Source organism: Astatotilapia calliptera, chromosome 15, assembly GCF_964374335.1.
Source record: "Astatotilapia calliptera chromosome 15, fAstCal68.1, whole genome shotgun sequence".
NCBI lineage: Eukaryota > Metazoa > Chordata > Actinopteri > Cichliformes > Cichlidae > Astatotilapia > Astatotilapia calliptera.
This window is the reverse complement of record NC_137436.1, coordinates 10,355,437-10,375,496: the sequence shown is the minus strand read 5'-3', so window position 1 is coordinate 10,375,496 and position 20,060 is coordinate 10,355,437. Positions and strand designations below refer to the sequence as shown.

Sequence of the window (20,060 nt, the reverse complement as noted above, 5' to 3'; positions counted from 1 at the left end):
TATCCCATCACTGCTACAGCTTAGCGAAATAAAAAGACAGGTGAAGGAATAAGCAGACAGAAGGAAAAAATATGAAGATGTTAAAGGAAGTACAGACTTCTTTAATACTGGGCACTAGCTTTGAGACAGCTGAGCTATCATGAGGCAGCAATGCGTGTGTCTGAGAGTGTGTGTGTCTGGACAGCATCAGTGGAGGGCTGCAGCAGAGGAAAGACAGCAACAGAAGGCCTATCACTACATGTCACCACCACACAGTAGCGGGGCACACTGACCGCAGTTCAGAGCTACAGTCTTGGAAACACAATAACCAGTAGCAGTGAGTGCATGTGAGACTGTGTCCATGAATGAAGTAAACATTATCCCCTAAAATCATCAATGCATCCTGTAAGGACACAAACTGGACTTTCCACCTTGGGTCTTATTCTCACAGATACCCAAATTAGGCCAGGCTAATTATGTACTCAGTACAAACATCATTGAGATCTGGGAAAGCTGATTTCTGGAAAATGAGCAGTCTCCTAAGTGCCCCACTAAAACACTACAGCCACTGAGGAGTCCTATAATTAGAGCCCAGGGGACTAATTTCTGTGTTTACGTTTAGTTGGATAGAGAAACCAGCTTTTAAAACTGTTTATGAAAACCAAAGTTTAGGCTGTGTGTGGCTTTACAAGCCACACACAAGCCACACACAGCCTGACCCAAAAGATCATGTTTGCAAGAGTCCATGTTTCGAAAAATCTCCATATTTAGGCTGAACCATAGCTAGAAATGTATCAACAGGCAGAGGACAGGGAGCATTTGAACCGCAGGGTGGGTGGTGCAGAGTGTTGTCGAACTGTCGTTGGTTACTGAATAGAACAAAGCCATCTTTAAAGTTACCAGCAACACCGGTGATTTTCTACCTCAAATCGTCTCCTATTATAAGATTAAGACCGGGGTTTAAACGTCAATGTATCATTGGCAACTTAATTGCAATAGCAGGATTTCCTGTAAATAAAAGTTTCTTTTAAGCTGATCACAGACATTTATAAAGAGAAAGACACCTCCATATCACCCGATTAGTTTCCGATGGATTTGTTTTTCCCTCTTTCCTTTTCTTTAAAAATATAACAAAATACCTGGAAAAATTACATTGTCAGCCTAAACTAAGCTGTGCTGGAGGTAAACAGCAATCTCTGTGTTGGATGCCATCACAAAGCAATCATTTCCACCGATGAGATCATAGCCATTAGCCTAACTAATGAAAAACATCACCATTACGGCTCAGTGATTACGAGTCAGCTCCATACAGTGTCTTCACAACGCTGACGCAAACTGCAGACAGTGCAAAAGCAGCGGATTGGGTGTGACTATGATACTAATAACTGTGTTTTAATAATGCTGACCATAAATTTACAAATGTTTGCTATCATTATCAGTCATATTGATAAGAAACTAAATTAATAAAGAGACAAGAAGAACAAATTAATTCCAGTTGTGCTGCAAGAGATATGGAGGTGCAAAAGACTCCACTCGTCTGTCTCTGTGTTGCCCAGAGACCAGTTATGAAATTCCCATCAAGGTGTTTCCAGTTTGGAAATCTAAAAACACATACAAATGTCACCACTTTCCATGTACAGTGTCCCAATGACCCACAAAAGAAAGCCAGCCAGAGAAAAGTAGTGCATTAGTGTGTGTGGGTGCACGCATGTGTCCATGTGACTTATGGTGTTACTGCATTTCAAGCTGTCTACGCTGGTCGGTAGTAGATGTGAGCTCATACAATGGGCTTCTTTGTGGGATTGGGTGATGGGGGGAAGAGATTAAGTAATATGTGAGAGAGGCTGAGCTTGGCAGACTTTAGTAGCTCCACACAATTCAAAATTCAGTGGGTTAATCTGTCAGTGCAGAAGGATTATTCTTTGCAAAAACAGCTTTTTTAAGGGTATATTTGTCATGCTGTAGATGTAGTTATGGGATATTTATAAGTCAGATGATTAATTCCAGCATTACTCAATCTCTACGCGCATGCATCACATCAGTGTTTAGACGAAGTGTGCAAGAAAAAAAAAAAGAAAGACTTTCTCAGAGTATTGGGGTGCGACCTTTAATTGCCTAACCACACATGTGGCAAAACTTAGTCAACTACACCCAAAGCACTCCGCCCAAACTCTGGCAGCAACAGGAAAACTGTTGGGGTCGAGTCCAAACCGCGAACCGCTGTGTCACTGCAAGCCCCTGAAAAATATGAACCCCGACTTCTCAAAGTGTTTGGTTGAAACAAAGAGATGAAACAAGGAGGAGAGGAGAGGAGGAGGAGAACTGCTCAGACCTCGTGTGTCACCTCCCTGCTCCTGAAACCGCTTCCCTTCCCATCCACTCCCTGAGCCCGCAACCACATGAAAAGCCTACTGGGCTGGGTTCCCATCTGGTGAAGAGACAGGGGTGTGTGTGTTTAGACGGTTTAGCCAGTTAAGGGGGCTCCGTCCGACCTAATGCCCCCAGCCTTAAGAAGCCACTCAGACAGCTGTTTTCCTGAAGAGCCTCACTCTCTCTCCCCAACACACACATACATGAACAATGCACACTCATCCCTGACCAATTAGGACACCCAGTTATGCTATTAGGCCTGTTTACCATAAACTCCCTGCTAGTCCCTCCCTTTCACCCTTCCCACTTTCCCCCCTCTCCTTCTTGCTTCCATCAACAAAAATTGTTTAAAATCCGAAATTCCTACATAGTTTAATCCCACAAGTAAAACAATGTGAAAAAAGAAACAAGGCAGCTAAAATTGTGCTCATAAATCCAAAAAACAAGGGGCTCATAGCTGCGGTGTATAGTTATGAAGTGTAGCATGGCTGCAACGATAGCAGTTTTATAAATAGCGTGTAAATGTTTTCCAAGTTTCCAAATGTGTCCAAAAAAGTCAAATAAAATGCCTTCATTAGTTCCTTTTTGTGTGTCTGTGTTGTCATGTGTGTGTTAAAAGCCTCCAATTCCCCCATTTTTGCTCATTTTTTCCTTTTTTAATCCTCTTGCATTTCACCCTCCTCTCGCCTTTTCAACTCCTCTCTTTTACCCTCTCGTTTCCGCTCGCTCCCTGTCACAGCTCCCCCTCCGTCTATGGAGCCACTGAGTTGGAACTGTTGTCGAATGGTCAGCATGCTGGGAGAGATCGAGACTGGCCAAGAATGCCTGTGTTTGTGTGCAACTTCACTGGTCTTGCCAGGGGGAATTAGCCTCTTTTTCTTTCCCCTCGCTGTTGTGTATAGCCCTGTCTGACTTGTCAGCCTCAACGGCACGCAGATCAGTCCAGAAAAAAACACTTTAAGAAAAGATGCACAAAACAAGAGAAGAAGGAAGAGGGAGGATGATGAGAGGACAAGGAGGAGAAGGAGGAGATGTGCTAAATACCGTGAGCCTGACTGACTGGTTTGGAAAGTTCAGTCAAAGGGAATGAGCAGTGGACAAAGAAGAGGACATAACAGTGACATTACAATGCAATACAGTACACACTGAGCGTCTGCACACACCCCACGATTACAGTATGAGTACAAGCTTGTTTGCATCTGCACTCAGGTTTTGTCCAGGAGAGCGATCAGAAATAAATGTTTCTCCAACTTGAAAGACAAAGCGAGAAATGAAGACAGAAACACTGACAGGAGCAGATATTAAAGCGAAAGACAAGGCAGCAAACAGGGTGATAGAATGCCGAACAAAGACCAGATTCTTCATGAATGATTTAAAAAAGAAAAAAGAGAGAGAGAGAGAGATTGAGGGATTTCCCTGTTTTTTTTTCTTCTTCCAGCCCTAGGGGATCTGCAATTTCCATCGAGACCACTCATCACTGCCTCAGTCTTCCCACAACAAAGATCCTCATCTCTCATCTCCAAACATCCAGGGGGCTCAGGGACTCAGGGTCTGGTCCCTCAAGGGCAACAGTCCTTACCGGCCCCATTAACCTGCCTCGCTGCTCCAGCTTCATTCAGGACCTTTGGGCCTCTAGACCCAAGTTTTTCCAAGAGGTTGGGGGTGGGGTGGAGAAGAGGCCCTGACAGTAGGAGAGGCAGCCGATTGGGTGAAATCATCTCAATCCCAGCAGAGAGTAGAAGCACACTGTTGGGGTTGAGGGTACTTAACTGAAGAGAGGAGGGGGTTTTCTTTTATGTGGTGCCGCCCTTTTAGCTACTGTGGGCCCCACCGAGGCTAACGGATCAAACGAAGAAGGAATGTGTGGGTTTGTGTGTGCGTGTGTTAGAGTGCAATAGATGGAGAGATCTAAGGATCACAGGAGGCAAACAGGCAGACTGTGGGTGCTTTTCATTATGCAAACTTATTCTTCTTTGAGTGCTCTCTCCACCTGTGACCCGGAAATCTTTCCCACTCTGCCATCATTTGGGATTTTCCAGTTCCATAAATGCATCATGGAAACTACTTCTTTGTTACAAGCAAGTGATGCTGCTTAAAACCTAAGGAGTACTCATTTGCCCAACCCCTCACATTCTCACTAAGAACCGAGAAAGAGACGCAAGTGAGGAAAAAGAAATTAGACATTTGCACACAAATAAGCACAGAAAGTAATTAAAAAGGTGAAACATCCTCTCTCTCTTCTCGGTCTTGTTATATGCTGATGCATTTTCTCACAGGCAGTTAAAAAGTTTACTGTTTTAGCTATCAAAAACACAATACAACCTGCACTGGAACCATATGTGATCAAGTTAAAGAAAACAAGAGGAGGGGGTTAAAATGACACAAAAACACCGCGTCTCTGTACACTTACAGCACAACCTGAAACATGCACACACTGAACAAACAAAAGCGCTCTGAGGTAGGAACCAGATCCCTCTCGATCACCAATGAACTCAACACGAGTGAAACTGGGCTACGGTGACTTCAGCCCTTATGATACCACTGACAGGCGCACAATAACAGTTACCTGATACAGCGGTACCACAAGTCTGCTTCATAACCTACAGCTGGGACCACGGTGCCTCCAGACTCTTTCAGTATGAAAACATTTGTTACTCTGCAGGATTCTGTACGAAAACACGCCTGACAGGCAACTTACCAGATCTCTGTTGTAAAGAAACGGGATGCAGCACCACCAACTTTCATTTTATTGGTATTACTTTTTGTAGGAATTTTAAAGTTGCACCAAGCATTTTCCATTACTGGCTGACATGTTTTGAACATAAACTAATTTAAAATAAATTTATGGCAATTAAAAGAACCAATTACATACTTCCTGTCTTCAGGAACAGAAAAAGACAAAGAACTCCGATTTCTCAGATTATATTGATTATATAATTTGCTTTGTGCTAGTTGTCATCATACTCACCAACATCTGCAAATTTTGGATTTTTTTTTTTAAATTGTAACTTTCCCTGATGAGTACATGATCTTCTGACTGTAATTAAAAGACTTCCCTTCATATATATTGAGTAAAAGCCAGACTTTAGAAAAGTGGAGAACCGGTCAATTACCCAATTTCCTTCGGGGCCAACCTTCAGGATCAATAAAGTTTTATTGAATTGAATTGAAAATGTGGGACATTATCTCAAGATGTAGGACAAGAGGGAAAGGAATAAAATCCAGTTCACTCCCACATAAAGAGGGACATCTGGTCACATTAAGTATAGAACAAAAAATTAGTTTTTCACTTTTGATGTTGAAATTCTAGTTTTTTTATTAGTCTGTTATTTGGCAGAAATATTAGTCTGTTAATTGGCATATTTTATACCGTCTATGTTTTTACCATAATTAACTTACTATTTGCTATTGTAACAGTTCACATGTTTACAGTCGTTTTCCACAGACACTTCTCCTGCAGGCAGATCAGGGATACAGCTGAATTAACTAAAGTGAAGTGTGTGAGTGGTGTCCACTCTCTGGAAGCTGCGTCAGTATCTATTTGGCAACCTGTGTATAATAATAACTCCAAAAAAAAAAAAAAAAAAAAAAAAAACCTACCTGACACTAGGGAACACACCAAATCAAACAGCTATGACGGTGACAGCCTGTCTCACTGAAGCACACGCACAAACACACACACTCCTTTCACACACACAGAGACAGAAGGTCAAAAACACAGCTGAGTCAATATACCAGGACATTAGCTGGCAGCAGCCTTCAAAACACATATCAGTGCCTAAAAGGTTTGACCATTCAAGTCCAAGAGGCTTTCACTTCATTGCAAAGGCTGTTTGAGCAGGGCACTTTTGGATTAGGAGGCAAATTTGAGTCTAAGAATCTCATTAGAAAGCAAAAAAAAAAGCAGGTTTGTATTTATAATCTGCCCCCTTCTGAAGCCAGCGTAAACCTCAGAGTGTGGGACAGAGAAAAGCTTGAGCCAACAGCAACAGCACCTGAATGACAATGTGGTTGAAATACATGAGAGAAAGCCATTCACATGACCTCACAAGAACTTTAACATAACTACTATTGCATTAAAAACAAGCTCAAATATCAACATAATTAAAAGGATCCTTTAATTAATGTTATCCGTAATTTCATGTTTCTAACCGTCTTTCAACATTTATAAACCAACAGGTATTGTATGGACACACACACACACACACACACACACACACACACACACACCCTTGTTTCCTGGTCTTTTCAGCTTCACATGGAGCCTCCGTTAATGGGCAGTAACTGAAATGGGTGTGCAGACTCCAGCAGAGCTTAAGGAGATTAACCATTCTGTAGCCATATGAAATAATATTCCCCATAATCCCCGTCACCGACTCCAAAAAAATCCCTTCTCACTGTGTGGCAAGGGAGGGCCTCGATTAATGTCCTCTCTTGTTCTTTTGAACACACACAAACACACACACACCTGGACAAAACTATTGTTGTGTGTGTTTGAATGTGAATATGTACACTGTTCAACAGTTTTTTTGTAAAGTCAATCAATAAATTCGGTCCCTTGCTCTCTCAGTGGCTCTCTCTGTCAATAATTCAACAATCCTGAAACATTTAATCGGACCGTGGAAGCAAGCCGTGTCCTTTACTCTATCCACTTTCACTTAACAGATGTTCTGACTCGAGGACGTTCTGCTGCTGTGTGTGGCCAACCACGCTAAGACCAAATCTGTGCACTGGTTAATCACAATTAGAGCCTTGTTTTGTCTCCAAGCAACTTATCAACAAACTCGTGAAGGTGTGATCGAGTCAAACAGAACAGTATCAACAAAAACCAGAATAAATACACCATCTCATAATCATCAAGTATTAACATTAATAACGCTGAGTGTTCTGACATGCTGAGGTTTACTGAGGAACAGTGAATCCCTATGCCCAAGGACGATCACTGTGCATGTCTAGCACTAGTTTTATTTCCTCTTTGTGTGAGTTATGATCCACAAACCATGCACTGAAAAGCACAATTGAGAGCCCACATTACCACTTCAAGGCCAGTGCCTTATTGTTTACATGTGTTTATCCAAGTTATTATTCTTTTCTGAGTGTTGATAGACGTCAGCACATGTTGCAACCAGTCCCTGAACCTCATTTTCCCTCCTTAGGCAAGTTTCATGTTTAACAGACAAAATCACAACAATAATCAAATTTCTGTTGCTGTTTGTTGGGCCACAGTTATTCAGCCCGAGACACTGATCGGCAACCCCTGCAAACCATCAGCTGCAAGAAGAAGAAAAAAAGCCTGACAGGTTGGCAAGTGGTTGGTGGAGGTTGTTAGCAGTCATTATGAAGTTGTTTGTCAAAGACGAGGCTTAGAGATTCGTCACCGACTGCTTGGCAACCACAAGTTGTAAGGAAATTGGTTGCAAGGAGGTACACAGTGCTAAAAAGAAAACATCCATAGTACAGGGTGGGCCATTTATATGGATACATCTTAATAACATGGGAATGGTTGGTGATATTAAAGTCCTGTTTGTGGCACATTAGTATATGTGAGGGGGCAAACTCCTCAAGACGGGTGGTGACCATGGTGGCCATTTAGATGTCGGCCATCTTGGATACAATAGGAAGAGGGCCATGTGACACATCAAACCTATTGGTAATGTCACAAGAAAAACAATGGTGTGCATGTAGTAGCCTTGGTAAAACAGAGAATTTAGTGTAAATGTACTCAAATTTATATAGTGCTTCTCTATTTTTACTGACAAAGCACATTTTATCCATACACTCATACAACACTTTATTTTGTTCTGTTCAAACGTATACCTACTGCACATCCATAGCCAGTTTAGAACAATATTAGCCTAAAATGCATGGAAAGAGCTCTGGGAAAAAGTACCCAGAGGATGTACTCAAAGCAGAAAGCCCCCAGCCAGCCTTCTTGTTGTCACTTCTTGTTGTGAAGTGACAGTGTTAACCACTCCATCACCAGGCTGCGCTAATACTGATGAATGGAAGACTGGAAGAGCACAAATAAGTTTAAGTGAAGGCACACACACATATATGCACAATGAGGTCTCTGTGGATGAGGCAGACAGCTAAAGCTGCTACAGAGGAAGATTCAGTAGTCAATGGGGATTCCTTTATGGAGTATGTCATATTTCACAGTGACACACACTTTCTCAGACACACATGCAAACACCATGGAGCCTTCTGCAGCGAGACGGTGATTAATGATGAGCCGAGAAAGTGCTTCAGGCAAAAGAAGGAAAAACAAAGGCTTCATACCGATGCCCATTTGAGTAATTAATTGAAAAGAAATTACCGAAGTAAACAAAACAACTCAAAACTCTCACTATGCATCTTTACGCCTGTTGCACTCGCAGGAATTTTTCTTCTAACTGTTTGAGAGTTTGAGCTTGCAGTCTGAGAGGACTTCCAAACCAAATACTTAATTATCTGAGAGGGAATAGGAAACTTCACTGAAAAAAATTCAGTAGTCCTGCAGCTGCCAAAGTTGTGATGTTATCATATCGACAAAATCAGTCCAGACTTCCAGTGTAAACACCTGTCAAAGTTCTCAGTCCTACATTTGTGGCAATTTCCACTACAGTAGGCATCCCTGGGAAAACATTTTACTACGATGACACACACAAGGTGAAAAAACAAAAAAACACCATACAGAGAGAGAGAACAGTCTCATGTTAAGTCACATACATCTCAGTGACTAATCAGACAGAAAGATAAACAATTCTGGCGATTTTGTGGGTGGTGAAAATGAGCCAGTAAAATTGGTCAGGGTGAGCTTAGATATTTATGGTGATGAGTCAAGACAGTCATAACTGTTCAGTCTAACAGGACAAGGTGAAGATTTTTTATGATCTTTACCAACATTAAGCTGACATACTTTAGGTTTACTCAAAGGAATATGGGTAAACCTAAAGTATGCTGGTATCCACCAGGTAATGGCTGCACGTTACGTCTTGAATTTTGTTTACTTCAACTTCTCTTTAAGGTGGCGGCAAAGGCATCAGGAAAGTCAAGCGTTAAAGAGTTTAAAGCCAAAAAATAAGGAAAAAAAACAACAAGTCAAAGTGATCAGCAGATTCTACTAAACTCTGCAGTTCAGCAAGCCTCTTCGCTTTATTGTGCTCTGTTGTCAATATAGGTCTAATGGAAACAGTGACGTGTAAGGTGGCACAGGCCATTGTTTACCATACAATCACCAGACAAACATGCAATAACCAAAGCCGCATAATGTAATCACTAAAGGGAGCCATAAAGTAGGGAGTGGGGTATGTACAATGAACCTCCTGACCACTGCCAGGAAGGTGGCACATTATCTTACAGCTCTGACAAAAAGAAAAGAAAAATAAACATTAGAAAAAAAAACAATCAAGAGAAAAGTTCCTGATATAATACATAATTAAGACTTTTTTTATACAAATAATTAGAGATTGCAGGCATAATGAAACTGAAGGCCATTATATGGAATGATTCCCAAGGCAGACTAATGTAATGTATAATTGAATGTACTTATGTAGCGCCAAATCACAACAGCTGCTTCAAGGCACTTTATTTTGTATGGTAAAGATCGTGCAACAGTACAGAGAAAATCCCAACGATCACACAACCTCCTGTGAGCAAGTATCAAGTAACCTCCGACTCAGAGAGGGCAAGCCATCTGCCGAGACAGGTTAGGGGTGAGAGTCAAGGGGGGATAGACACCGTGGAAGAGACCGAGATTAATAATAACTAATGATTAAATTCAAAGTGGTGCATAAACACAACCACCGGGCCACGGACCGGTACTGGTTCGTGAGCTGTTTGTTTCCGGGCCGCAAGAGTTGAGGCTCGGGTGAAATTAATGGTTTTCGGGGTTTTTACCGTTAACTCGGTTCCCCTGTGTCTTTTCCTGTGTTATAGTTGTGTCTTATTTTGAAAGAAATATTTAAGTGTTACCATATCAACCAGAGAGCGTTAAGGGGCAGAGAGGAGGATGTTACTCTCAGTGTTGTTGGTGCATTTCAGGAGGACGCTGCTAATAAAGTTACACAATTACACAGTGAATTCGCGTTTATTATTATATTTACAAAATACCACAGTTTTTGTCTTGGTCGTATCATTTTATTTTGTTATATTTATCCGTGACACCTTAAAGGCTGGTCTGTGAAAATATTGTCAGACATTAAACTGGTCTGTGGTGCAAAAAAGGTTGGGAACTGCTGACATAGTGGGTGAAAAGAGGTGCATGAAGATGAAACACTCAGTGCATCATGGGAAACCCCCAGTAGCCTAGGCCTATTTCAGCACAACTAAGAGAGTTCAGGGTTACCTGATCCAGTTTTTAAAAAAAACTATGGCTCCTTCAGGATACATAGTGATTTTACCATTCTAACAATCTTCCCAGCAGCATCAGTAAACACAAGAACCCTGTCCGAGCTTGCATATGACAAATAAAACTGAGGGTGAAACTACAAAGCTTACCCAACAACTTCCCTCAGACCGTCATCACCTCAAACCAACATAGCTGACACTTGATGCACGTCTGGAACTTTTCCATCACACAGCTGGTGAAACCTAGCCTTATATTATTAAGACTATCAACTGATTTCGCTATTGCCGGTCTATGAATTACAAGCAACGGGTTCAACCAGAAGTGTCAGTTGCACAATGCACATGTCTGAATAAACAAATCCTGAGATGTTCATCAAGTATTAAACATTACATCAGCTAGTCTACAAAAAAAAAAAAAAAACTCTTGATGACCCTCTTGTCCCGCAACTTGTTTATTCAGCTGAGGATATTCAAGTTGGCTAATGTCGCCAGTGTTTACGGGACTAAAAATGTGCCTGAAAAAAGCCAGCCGACAGCTGTTTCTGAAGACTTATCATTCAGTCCAAATATAGCAGGAGGTTCACACCAGCCTCTGCCGTTGCAAGGTTTAAAGTGCAAATATTTCAATTTACCCCAAAGTCATCTGTTGCATCTAATCTGAAGCCTTGGCTTCATGTGATCTATATTCTGCAGACAGTGTTATTTGCTGCCAAGTGGCCCATTACATTTTATTTCTTTTAATGATAGACACTACATACCACTAAGAGAGTTTGAGTGCACGACCTGCATGCTTCTGCCTGTGTGTTCCTGTGTGAGCTTTGGTTAAGTGGCACAAGTGACAGATGTGGCAGAAAATCCTTGTTTATTTTTCCTCAGGCAGCCATTCAGACATGTGTGTATGGTGCGTTTCCAGGCCTTGAGTGCAGTTTTAGTGCAGATCCAGGATAACAATAGCCTTTATATTCCTGCTAGATGAGCTCCCACCTGCTGCAGTATGTCATTATGTACTGGATGGAATGGATGTGCCTCCCTGTCGGCCCATCTTCTTCCTTCCGTCTGCCTCTTGTACACATCACTGATAAACCACAATCTAATAATTGATAAAAATCCATCCTTTATTTTGCTCCCAACAGATGTTTGTGTAGCTTTACGTGACACTTTTTTTTACTCTTTAACGTCATAAAATAAACATGAAATGCTGCACCAGGTTTGCCACCACTGTGCAGCTGTTGTCCCTTTCGCAAAAAAAGAAAAAAGTCAAAGCAAGGTTGATACCCTCATAATATGCCCTGTTGTGGATCACTTTATACCAACTGCAAACATGTTTTTCTCTACAGGTTGCTTTACAGTATATAATGTCTAATAACACATGCAGGATACAGTAGATAGCAGTGCACGGTATTACATAAATGTACGAGTCAAGATAAAAGATTTTAAAAAAGATGAAATTTAAAGACGCAACTTTTAGTAGGAAATTCACGCCTTCATCTTTGGATATCTTGTAGGTTTTTCTGAATTAAGAATAACTAATCTCACTCATGCACAGCAATAAACTATATTGCTTCTCTCTTACTCTCACTGTTCTGCTATATCTACAAAAGGCTTCCCTGGACGCCAGACAAAAACGTGTAGGACAACATTATTAGAGTTTATTTTACTCACTGTGAAAGCTCTAACCATATATATATGGACACATCATATACACACATTCTTCCGGGTATTCATAAATCTTGAAAACTCAAGCTACTGTAAACAATGATTATCTGAAGATCAGTAAGTCAGTAAGTCAGCTAGTCAGTCATGAGGCATGTAATAACAGCTGTTTAACCACTATATAATATAAAATTACAACAATAAATTTTAAATAAAGGCAAGAATGAGCATTAAACACATTTAAAAAGGAACACATGCTTTAAAGGGGAAAAAAGGATAGCTGGAGGAAAAACAAAAGATAAGAAGAGAGAAAAGATCGTGACAAAAACTGATTATAAAAAGAGAAAGTCGAGAGTGTGAGCGTGGTCCTTGTCTTTGTTGTGGTCAGCATGGCAGTATAAGGGTTGACATCAAAGAGTAGAGGACGGACAGAGATGAGAGAGGAAAGGTCTGGAAACCATATGAAACAACAGGAAAAGAGAGCGAGAGCAAGGGAGTGAGCGAGGAAGAGACTTTAAAACAGAGGAAGGGAAAGCTGAGGCAAAAAGGAGAGCCGCTGAAAATTTGCTGAAATGTCATTTTACACTCACACAGAAGCTGTGAAAATGTTTTGCAATATTTCATGTAAAAAAAAAAAGAAGGTATATTTGCATATATTTAGTTTCTGTGGTCTAGAGGCAAACACAGGATTTCACTTGAGATCTGCTGACGGTTCAGCTTTTGTTTGTCTCTCCGTAGGAAATACATTTGGGAACAAACATCAGGCTATTTGTGACACTTTTCCTCTAAAAACAATAGCTGTGTAAAAACCCGACCGTGACCTCGACTTGAATTTTCCAGCAGCGGTCCAAATGTAATGCATCTGTGTAAAGGCCTTTGAGTGTACAAATACACACATCAAAACAGATATATGAAAATAAAAATACCACAAAAACACACACAACCCTGAGGATGTCCCACTGCATCCTGTCAGGCAGAGGTCACGACAGTGGGGATTAAATCTTGCTCATCTCCCTGCATGCTGGTTAAACCCTGGATTACCCCACAGCACCCTCAATTGCCGACTTACTAACCTATAAGTCCATCATGTGGTGCTCTCTGATTGCGGAGATGTTCGCATGTTTGTGTGTCGACAGCAACAATGAAATCTCAACAGTAGGGAGACAGATTTATCTAATTAAGTTTACTGCCGTCAGCATAAGTCCCCAACCTTTTTTGCGCCAAAGACCGGTTTATGTCCGACAATATTTTCACGGACCGGCCTTTAAGGTGTCGCGGATAAATAAGAAAACCAGTACCAGTACAAAAAAAAAAAAGATTTATTCATAAGACACGGGAAAAGACCCAGGGAAACCGAGTTAACAATAAAAACGATTTAAAAAAATAACAACAAAAAGAAAAAACCCTGAAAACCATCAATTTCACACCCATGCCTCAGCTCTCACGGCCCAGTACCATATGACTCACAGACCAGTTAGGGTCTGTGGCCCGGGGGTTGGGGACCGCTGCTCTACTGGACTGAGATCTGGTGACTGTGGAGATCATTCAAGGACAGTGACATCATTGTCATGTTCACCAAACAAGTTACAAGTTATCCAATCAGCACACTGTGTCATAGAGAGATGGATGTGACCAGCAACAATACTCTGGTAGGATGTGGCATTGACACTGGAGTGGCACCCAGTGTGGTCTTCTGCTACTGTAGCCCATCTGCTTTGTGCGTTCAGAGATGCTCTTCTGCATAACTTCTTCAACAAGTGGTTATTTGACTTACTGTTGTCTTCCTATCAGCTTGAAGCAGTCTGGACGTTCTCCCGACATTAACAAGGCATTGCCACCCAGAAAATTGACAACCATTGAATATTTTCTCTTTTTTTGTGTTAACAAAAAGTTGAAAAGGTACATCTAGTGAATATTTGGGATCCAGCTTATCAGTTTGTTTAGTTAAGTTTATATTTAGAGACAGAAACGGAAACAAAAAACCTTTAAACAAAAAAAAAGAAAAAGAAAAAAGGTGCTATAAGCAGCATCTGCTATTAGCAAAACTGTAATCGCAAACATATCCACCAGTTCAAGGATATTTTTGGACTTTCACAAGTGGAGATACAAATCAACCAAGATTATAAGGGCTTTCATCTGTTGCCATTCCAACACCGATGTGATATTTTTATTACTTTATATAAGTAAGGTCTCTCATGACATGTGGTTTGCTCAGGAAATAACTAGATCTATTACAGCTGCAGTTGAGTGACACAAGTGAGGAGGAGAAGCGGCCAGGAAACGGAGCCATTAACCAACCAGATTACCACAAAATGCGAAAACCAGCTTAGGCCTATCATCTTCTACTGGTGTAAAATAAGTGATAAAATACACTACTGTATACTGTAAGAATGATCTTGTGGCTCGAATCGGGGGTTAAACACAGTCAGGGCAGCGCTCGCATATACACAAATCTAAATTTAGCTGTTTCCTTATTAACTCGACTGTCTCCCACCATCAACAGCAAATCTGTCTCTGACAGATTATGTTTTAAGAAACTGCAAGACAGCACCGAGTCGATGGGATGTATCTAAATCCAGGGATGTATTGGAGCCGTGAGAGAGCACTGCCTGTAGATTCAAACACACAATCTCATACACACAGTCCAAGTCAGACACAGTTCACTGGCAATATCCCTCCACTTCCACAGCCCCTTCCCACTCATTTTCTCTCACTTTTTCCCTTCATTTCTTCGACCCATCTCTTTTGTTCCTGATGGGAGAAGGTCGACCTCTAGAACCAGGCCAGGCTGCCGGCGTTGGAACGAGCGCCGTGGGAACCGACTTGTGGATTCTGGCTGCGTAATGACTGCTCTCTATCGATGAATGAAGGGGACCACAGTGGGCCAGAGTGAATAGTGACTAGGGAGAACTGAGGTAGGATAAACAGGGCTGTGCATGTGAGTGTGCATTTGTGTGGCAAACAGGAAAAGAGGGTTAGAAAAAAAGCCACAAACACCAATTAGTTTATCCAGGCACGACTAATTTGTTGTTCGTTGGCTTTTGACATGGATGCAACTTTGATGTCAGTCAAGCAGTTCCACTGTTATTATCTGAATAACTGATTGCAGTCCCACTCTGAGGATGAACTCCCCCTCCCAACACAAGAAGAACCACTTGAACATAGCAACACACCCTAAACATGATAGCATACATTGCTACTCATGAAAGAGCATCGGGCAAAGACTATGCCTATAAATATCTGAGGGATAGGAGGAGGAATGTCCAAGCACTTAACATGTATATCAGTGTGTGTATGGGAGACAAGATGGACTGTAGACATTAGCAGGTCAGCTGGAAACATGCTTTTTTTTTTTTTTTATTCTGTGTGTGTGTGTGTGTGTGTGTGTGTGTGTGTGTGTGTGTGTGTGTGTGTGTGTGTGTGTGTGTGTGTGTGCGTGTGCACGCGCGCTAGTGGGCATCAAGTTAACTGACAAAAGAAGGCCCCAAGTTTCTCCTTTCTCCAATTAACCTTCACTAGTATGACCTACTTTTAACATTAAAATAGCATACTCCCAAATCTACCCAGAGTTATATTTGGCAGAAAAGAGTACGTTTCTAATATGTAGCTAAATTCATACTTCAAGTAAAAGTCAAGCTTGTGACATCACAGCGATGGCTACTTGGTGTACAGAAGTGCACAGACCTCTGGGGGAAGCAGAGTCTGGCGTGGTTCTCAAGGTCGAACTTTTCTCATGAGGAACAAAAGATGGGTTGTAGAGATGAAGGGGGAGAAATGACAGGAAATAGATAGTGGAGGGATACTGTCAATGAACGGTGTCTGACTTGAACTGTATTTATGAGTCTGTGTATCAGTATGAGCTCCAAAACAATCAAGTATTGATGAGAAAGCTAGAGAGATAGATGTTTGGATTAGTTAAGGCATAATAATACATCTTCATCTGGAACAAACAGCATGGTTAAGGGACTTGAAACTGTTTTTATTTCTACTATCCATGGCATTAGCCTTATTAATATTATTAATACAATTGCACTTAATACAAGTAATACACCAGGGTGGAGCAAACGAGATCCATGTGCCAAACTTAGCAGGAGTGGCTGTTGTTGGCAGCCAGCAGAAATCCAAGCTAACCAAACTAGACTTTGTTTAAACTCTTGACTCTGAGTGTCAGGTGTTCCCCGCTGAGGCATGAGAGGATGACCTGTGACCTTTGCTCTGGGGTCCGCTCCTTCAGAACACATGGATCAACAGTGGAATAAAGCAGACAAAATACACACAATGAGGAAATCCCATTTTCCTATCATGTCTCTGTTCAAACTGCCACTGATTACACTGAGTGTAGAGGTAGGAGTGCGCAAACACACACACTCTTACTTCGCCCTTCCTTCAATGTCAGTTTTTCAGTGCACAAGAGCCCCTCTTCATGCCCCTCACCAGTAACATGATCTGGCTCAGAGCTCTGAGGTTAGCGTAGGAACCCTGAGCCACAGGAGCAGAAGACAACAGGGTGACCAGCCGCAGATATTTACAAGCAGGCTGGTAAATTTATGTAATACAGTGCATTCCTCAGGGTTGGGTAGTCAGCACTACCCAACAAGCAACATACCATTATGTCTCATCAAGGATTTGAGGTAAACACCAACTCTAAACACTGTCATTTAACAGCCGCTCCTCACTTTGTAAACCAGTGAGAAACAGCCGTAAAATAGCACAACATGGCAAAGAATGCTTTGTTTCCTGGAGTCATGCGCATGACACAGTAACTTTTATTCAAATACCAAATTCAAAGTAACTCTGCCAGGTGTTCTGGCATATTCAGATCCAGGACTCTTTTCATGGATTAACGCTGGAGGGCACTTCAAAAAAAAAAAAAATACAGGTGTTTCCATGTGTGGAAAAAGCTGGCGTTGAGCTTCAGTGTCTGCGTTGTAATAAATCTAGACTCAGCGCTTCTGTAAACCTAACACACGGCTTTGAGGGCGTGTGGGAACTGCAGATCGCGACGTAACACACCGCATTCCAGCCTACTCTCTCACACCTCGTCTTCGGCTTCTGATGAATCAGGTCTTTAAATAAGACAAACCCTTTCAGAAAGAGCTCCCAGTCCCGCCTAAAACCGCATCAAAACTTCCAACAGGTACAGAAAATGGGAGCAGTCGAGTCATGACTGGGACTGGTTGCTGTCATGTAGTGGGCACCCCTACACCCCTTCACCTCCGTCTGGGATCTGTCTGCCTGTTCGGCTTATCATTTCTCTGCAGTCACTTTTGAACCTGTGTGTGTTTGTGTGACAAAGGGTGAGTCATATTTAGACACAAGGCAGGATGGACAGACGCAGATCAAATGCAGGAGGGAGGACAGTAAAAAGGAAACAAAAGTGAGTGAGTCAGAGATGAAATCCTCCTCTTTCACTTGGGTTTAGAGGAATTTGCACCAATCTTCCCAGCACTACTTTGCAATACATTTCGGAAGCAAGTTAGATAAGAAAAAGAGGCAGGGACTCAATAGAAAACATGATCCCTTAACTGCTGGGTTTACACACATTACCACATAACAGAGTCTTAAATAGGTGTCGAGAGGCAGATATGCAGTCATTCAAAGGCTCTGCCTCAGGTATGCAGCTCAGCAGGCCTGTCTCTCAGTCTTGCTTGCACAGTCACCAGAGCATGAGTCAGTCTCAGTTAATATTTAACCCTCCTAAAGGAGGGAGCTTTAATAAAAGCAGGCTAAACAAATCACAAAACTTTAAAAGTAAAGAAATTGATTTTCCATTTGTCTGTGTGTTTATCAGCTTTATGGACATTAAGGAGAGATGAGGAAGGTGAAGGGTCTCCTGGGATCTCAGTGCCCTTTGAGGACCTGGATACAGATGGCCAGTATGTTGAGAGGATATCCATCATTTCTGACACAATGCCCCTGTTAACATAAGTCCCAATCAGGCAAATAAAGCCATGTGGGCAGGAGTCAGTGGTCACTCCTCTTTGACTCTTTTAAAAAGACAAATCATGACAGTCACCTTGGACCTCTCCACACTACTGCGCATGTTATCATAACAGGAAAAGCCAGAAGGTAGACGCACCTCTCTCACACAGACATATTTAAACTCTCGAATCATACATAACATGCACATCATATCTACAAATATGAACTCACTGCATGCATTTTTGCATGTCTCTGGATCTCATTTAGTGCTCTATAGTGGCTTGTAAGCATTTCATAGAAAGCTAAAGTGATTGGAGCCGAAAGATCAGTAGAGTAAGAGGGACAAAAACAAGTGGCCAACAGTGCAGACTCACGGATTTTCACTTTCTTGGGATCAAGCTTGTGGACTTCATCCTGCAGAATTTGCAGGCGCTCCTCGATCCTGCAGGATCTTCTAAACACCATCCCCGCCTCCATCTCGATGCCCAGGAAGATGTCGCTGGCATGTCGGGAAAGGTCGGAAAGTTGATGTATTACGTTAGTCAGCGTATGACAGCCAACCTCATCCAGCGATGAGAACAAAACGGGTTTTCGCAGTTTGCGTTTGCCGGCTTCTTCCCTGGGTTTCCAGCCATCCTTCTTCGCCGATAGCCTGCTCACACGGCGGGGCTCGATATTCCTCTGGTGAAAGGGCATATTTATTTCATACCAATAACTCCAGCGGGACCGAAAAGTGTTCACGCCGAGAAAAACAAAGCTTTAAAACAAACCCAACACGAACTCCCTCCCCGCGGTTGAGGAATAATCCTTGAATCCCGCCATATTCTGATTTTCAAAGCATGGGGACTTTGTGCTGCTGTACACTGCAGACGTTGCCTCCTAAAGTCTATTCAAATTCAACCAGACACAGTGCAGGCTGGAAAGAAAAAAAAATCACAAGGAAAAGTAGGGAAAAGTACAAATAAAAACCCGGAAAATACTACAACCACCTGTAGCGAGTGGAGCCGGAGCCAGAAAGAAGCGCAGAGTTTACCTGCCTCCCTCCGGAGAGAGCGGCCTGTCACAAAACAAGGACCGGAGCTCTTCAGAAAACGGAACAAGGAAGGAAACGAGCAGGAAACCTGGAAGCTGTAGATCCTGGATCGTATTTTTTATTTATTTATTTATTATCTGAAATCAAAATTAAAATCTTTCTCAAATGGTTTGACTTAATAAGTCTTATACTTAGTTTTTTTTTATTATATATATATATATATATATATATATATATATATATATATATATATATATATATATATATATATATATTTATATAGAGTTAGTAAATCTCTCATCAACCCTAACCCTGACTTTACATAAGTACATTAACCCCCCCCCCCCCCCAATAAATAAATAAATAACTGTCGAACACAAACATTCATTTTATTAATTTATTATTTTCGTTTTTCTGCAACTGAAAAAAAATGCCATCCATAAATTCAAAATTTGAGTCAGCTTAAATGGTCTTAGCATTTTAAGCTAGTACCTGTCACACTAATTTTGAATATGTCGAGATTTTTTAAAAGGAAAAAATTTTTTTTTACTGTCAGACACAAATGTAATTATATGTATTTTATAATTTCTAGAGTTTATTTCAATTTCTTACATTTTTAGCTATTTTGAGTTAGTAAGTCTCGGATCGTTTCTCAGTTTCTCATATTCATGAAAGTCATCAAGTCAAAAATCATAGCGTTAACAAAATGATATGTAGGTAGCGTAGTCTGGATACTTTGAGGTAGTCATGTTATTTTCTTGCTATTTCGCTAATG

General features: G+C 41.5%; 1 protein-coding gene across 3 annotated transcripts in view; it reads right to left on the bottom strand.

Annotated features, from left to right (window-relative positions):
• The window catches only part of nhsl1b (NHS-like 1b), a 101,028-nt gene extending 81,712 nt beyond the window's left edge, over positions 1-19,316 (bottom strand). For 2 of the 3 annotated variants that reach the window (XM_026142744.2, XM_026142746.2), the window contains exon 1: positions 18,627-19,316. In XM_026142744.2, the coding sequence (XP_025998529.2) occupies positions 18,627-18,948 (322 nt within the window). In that variant the 5' untranslated portion in view covers positions 18,949-19,316. The remainder of the gene's footprint in view (positions 1-18,626) is intronic. The other variant, XM_026142748.2, reaches the window with a different exon arrangement.
• Between the last annotated feature and the right edge of the window lie 744 nt (positions 19,317-20,060).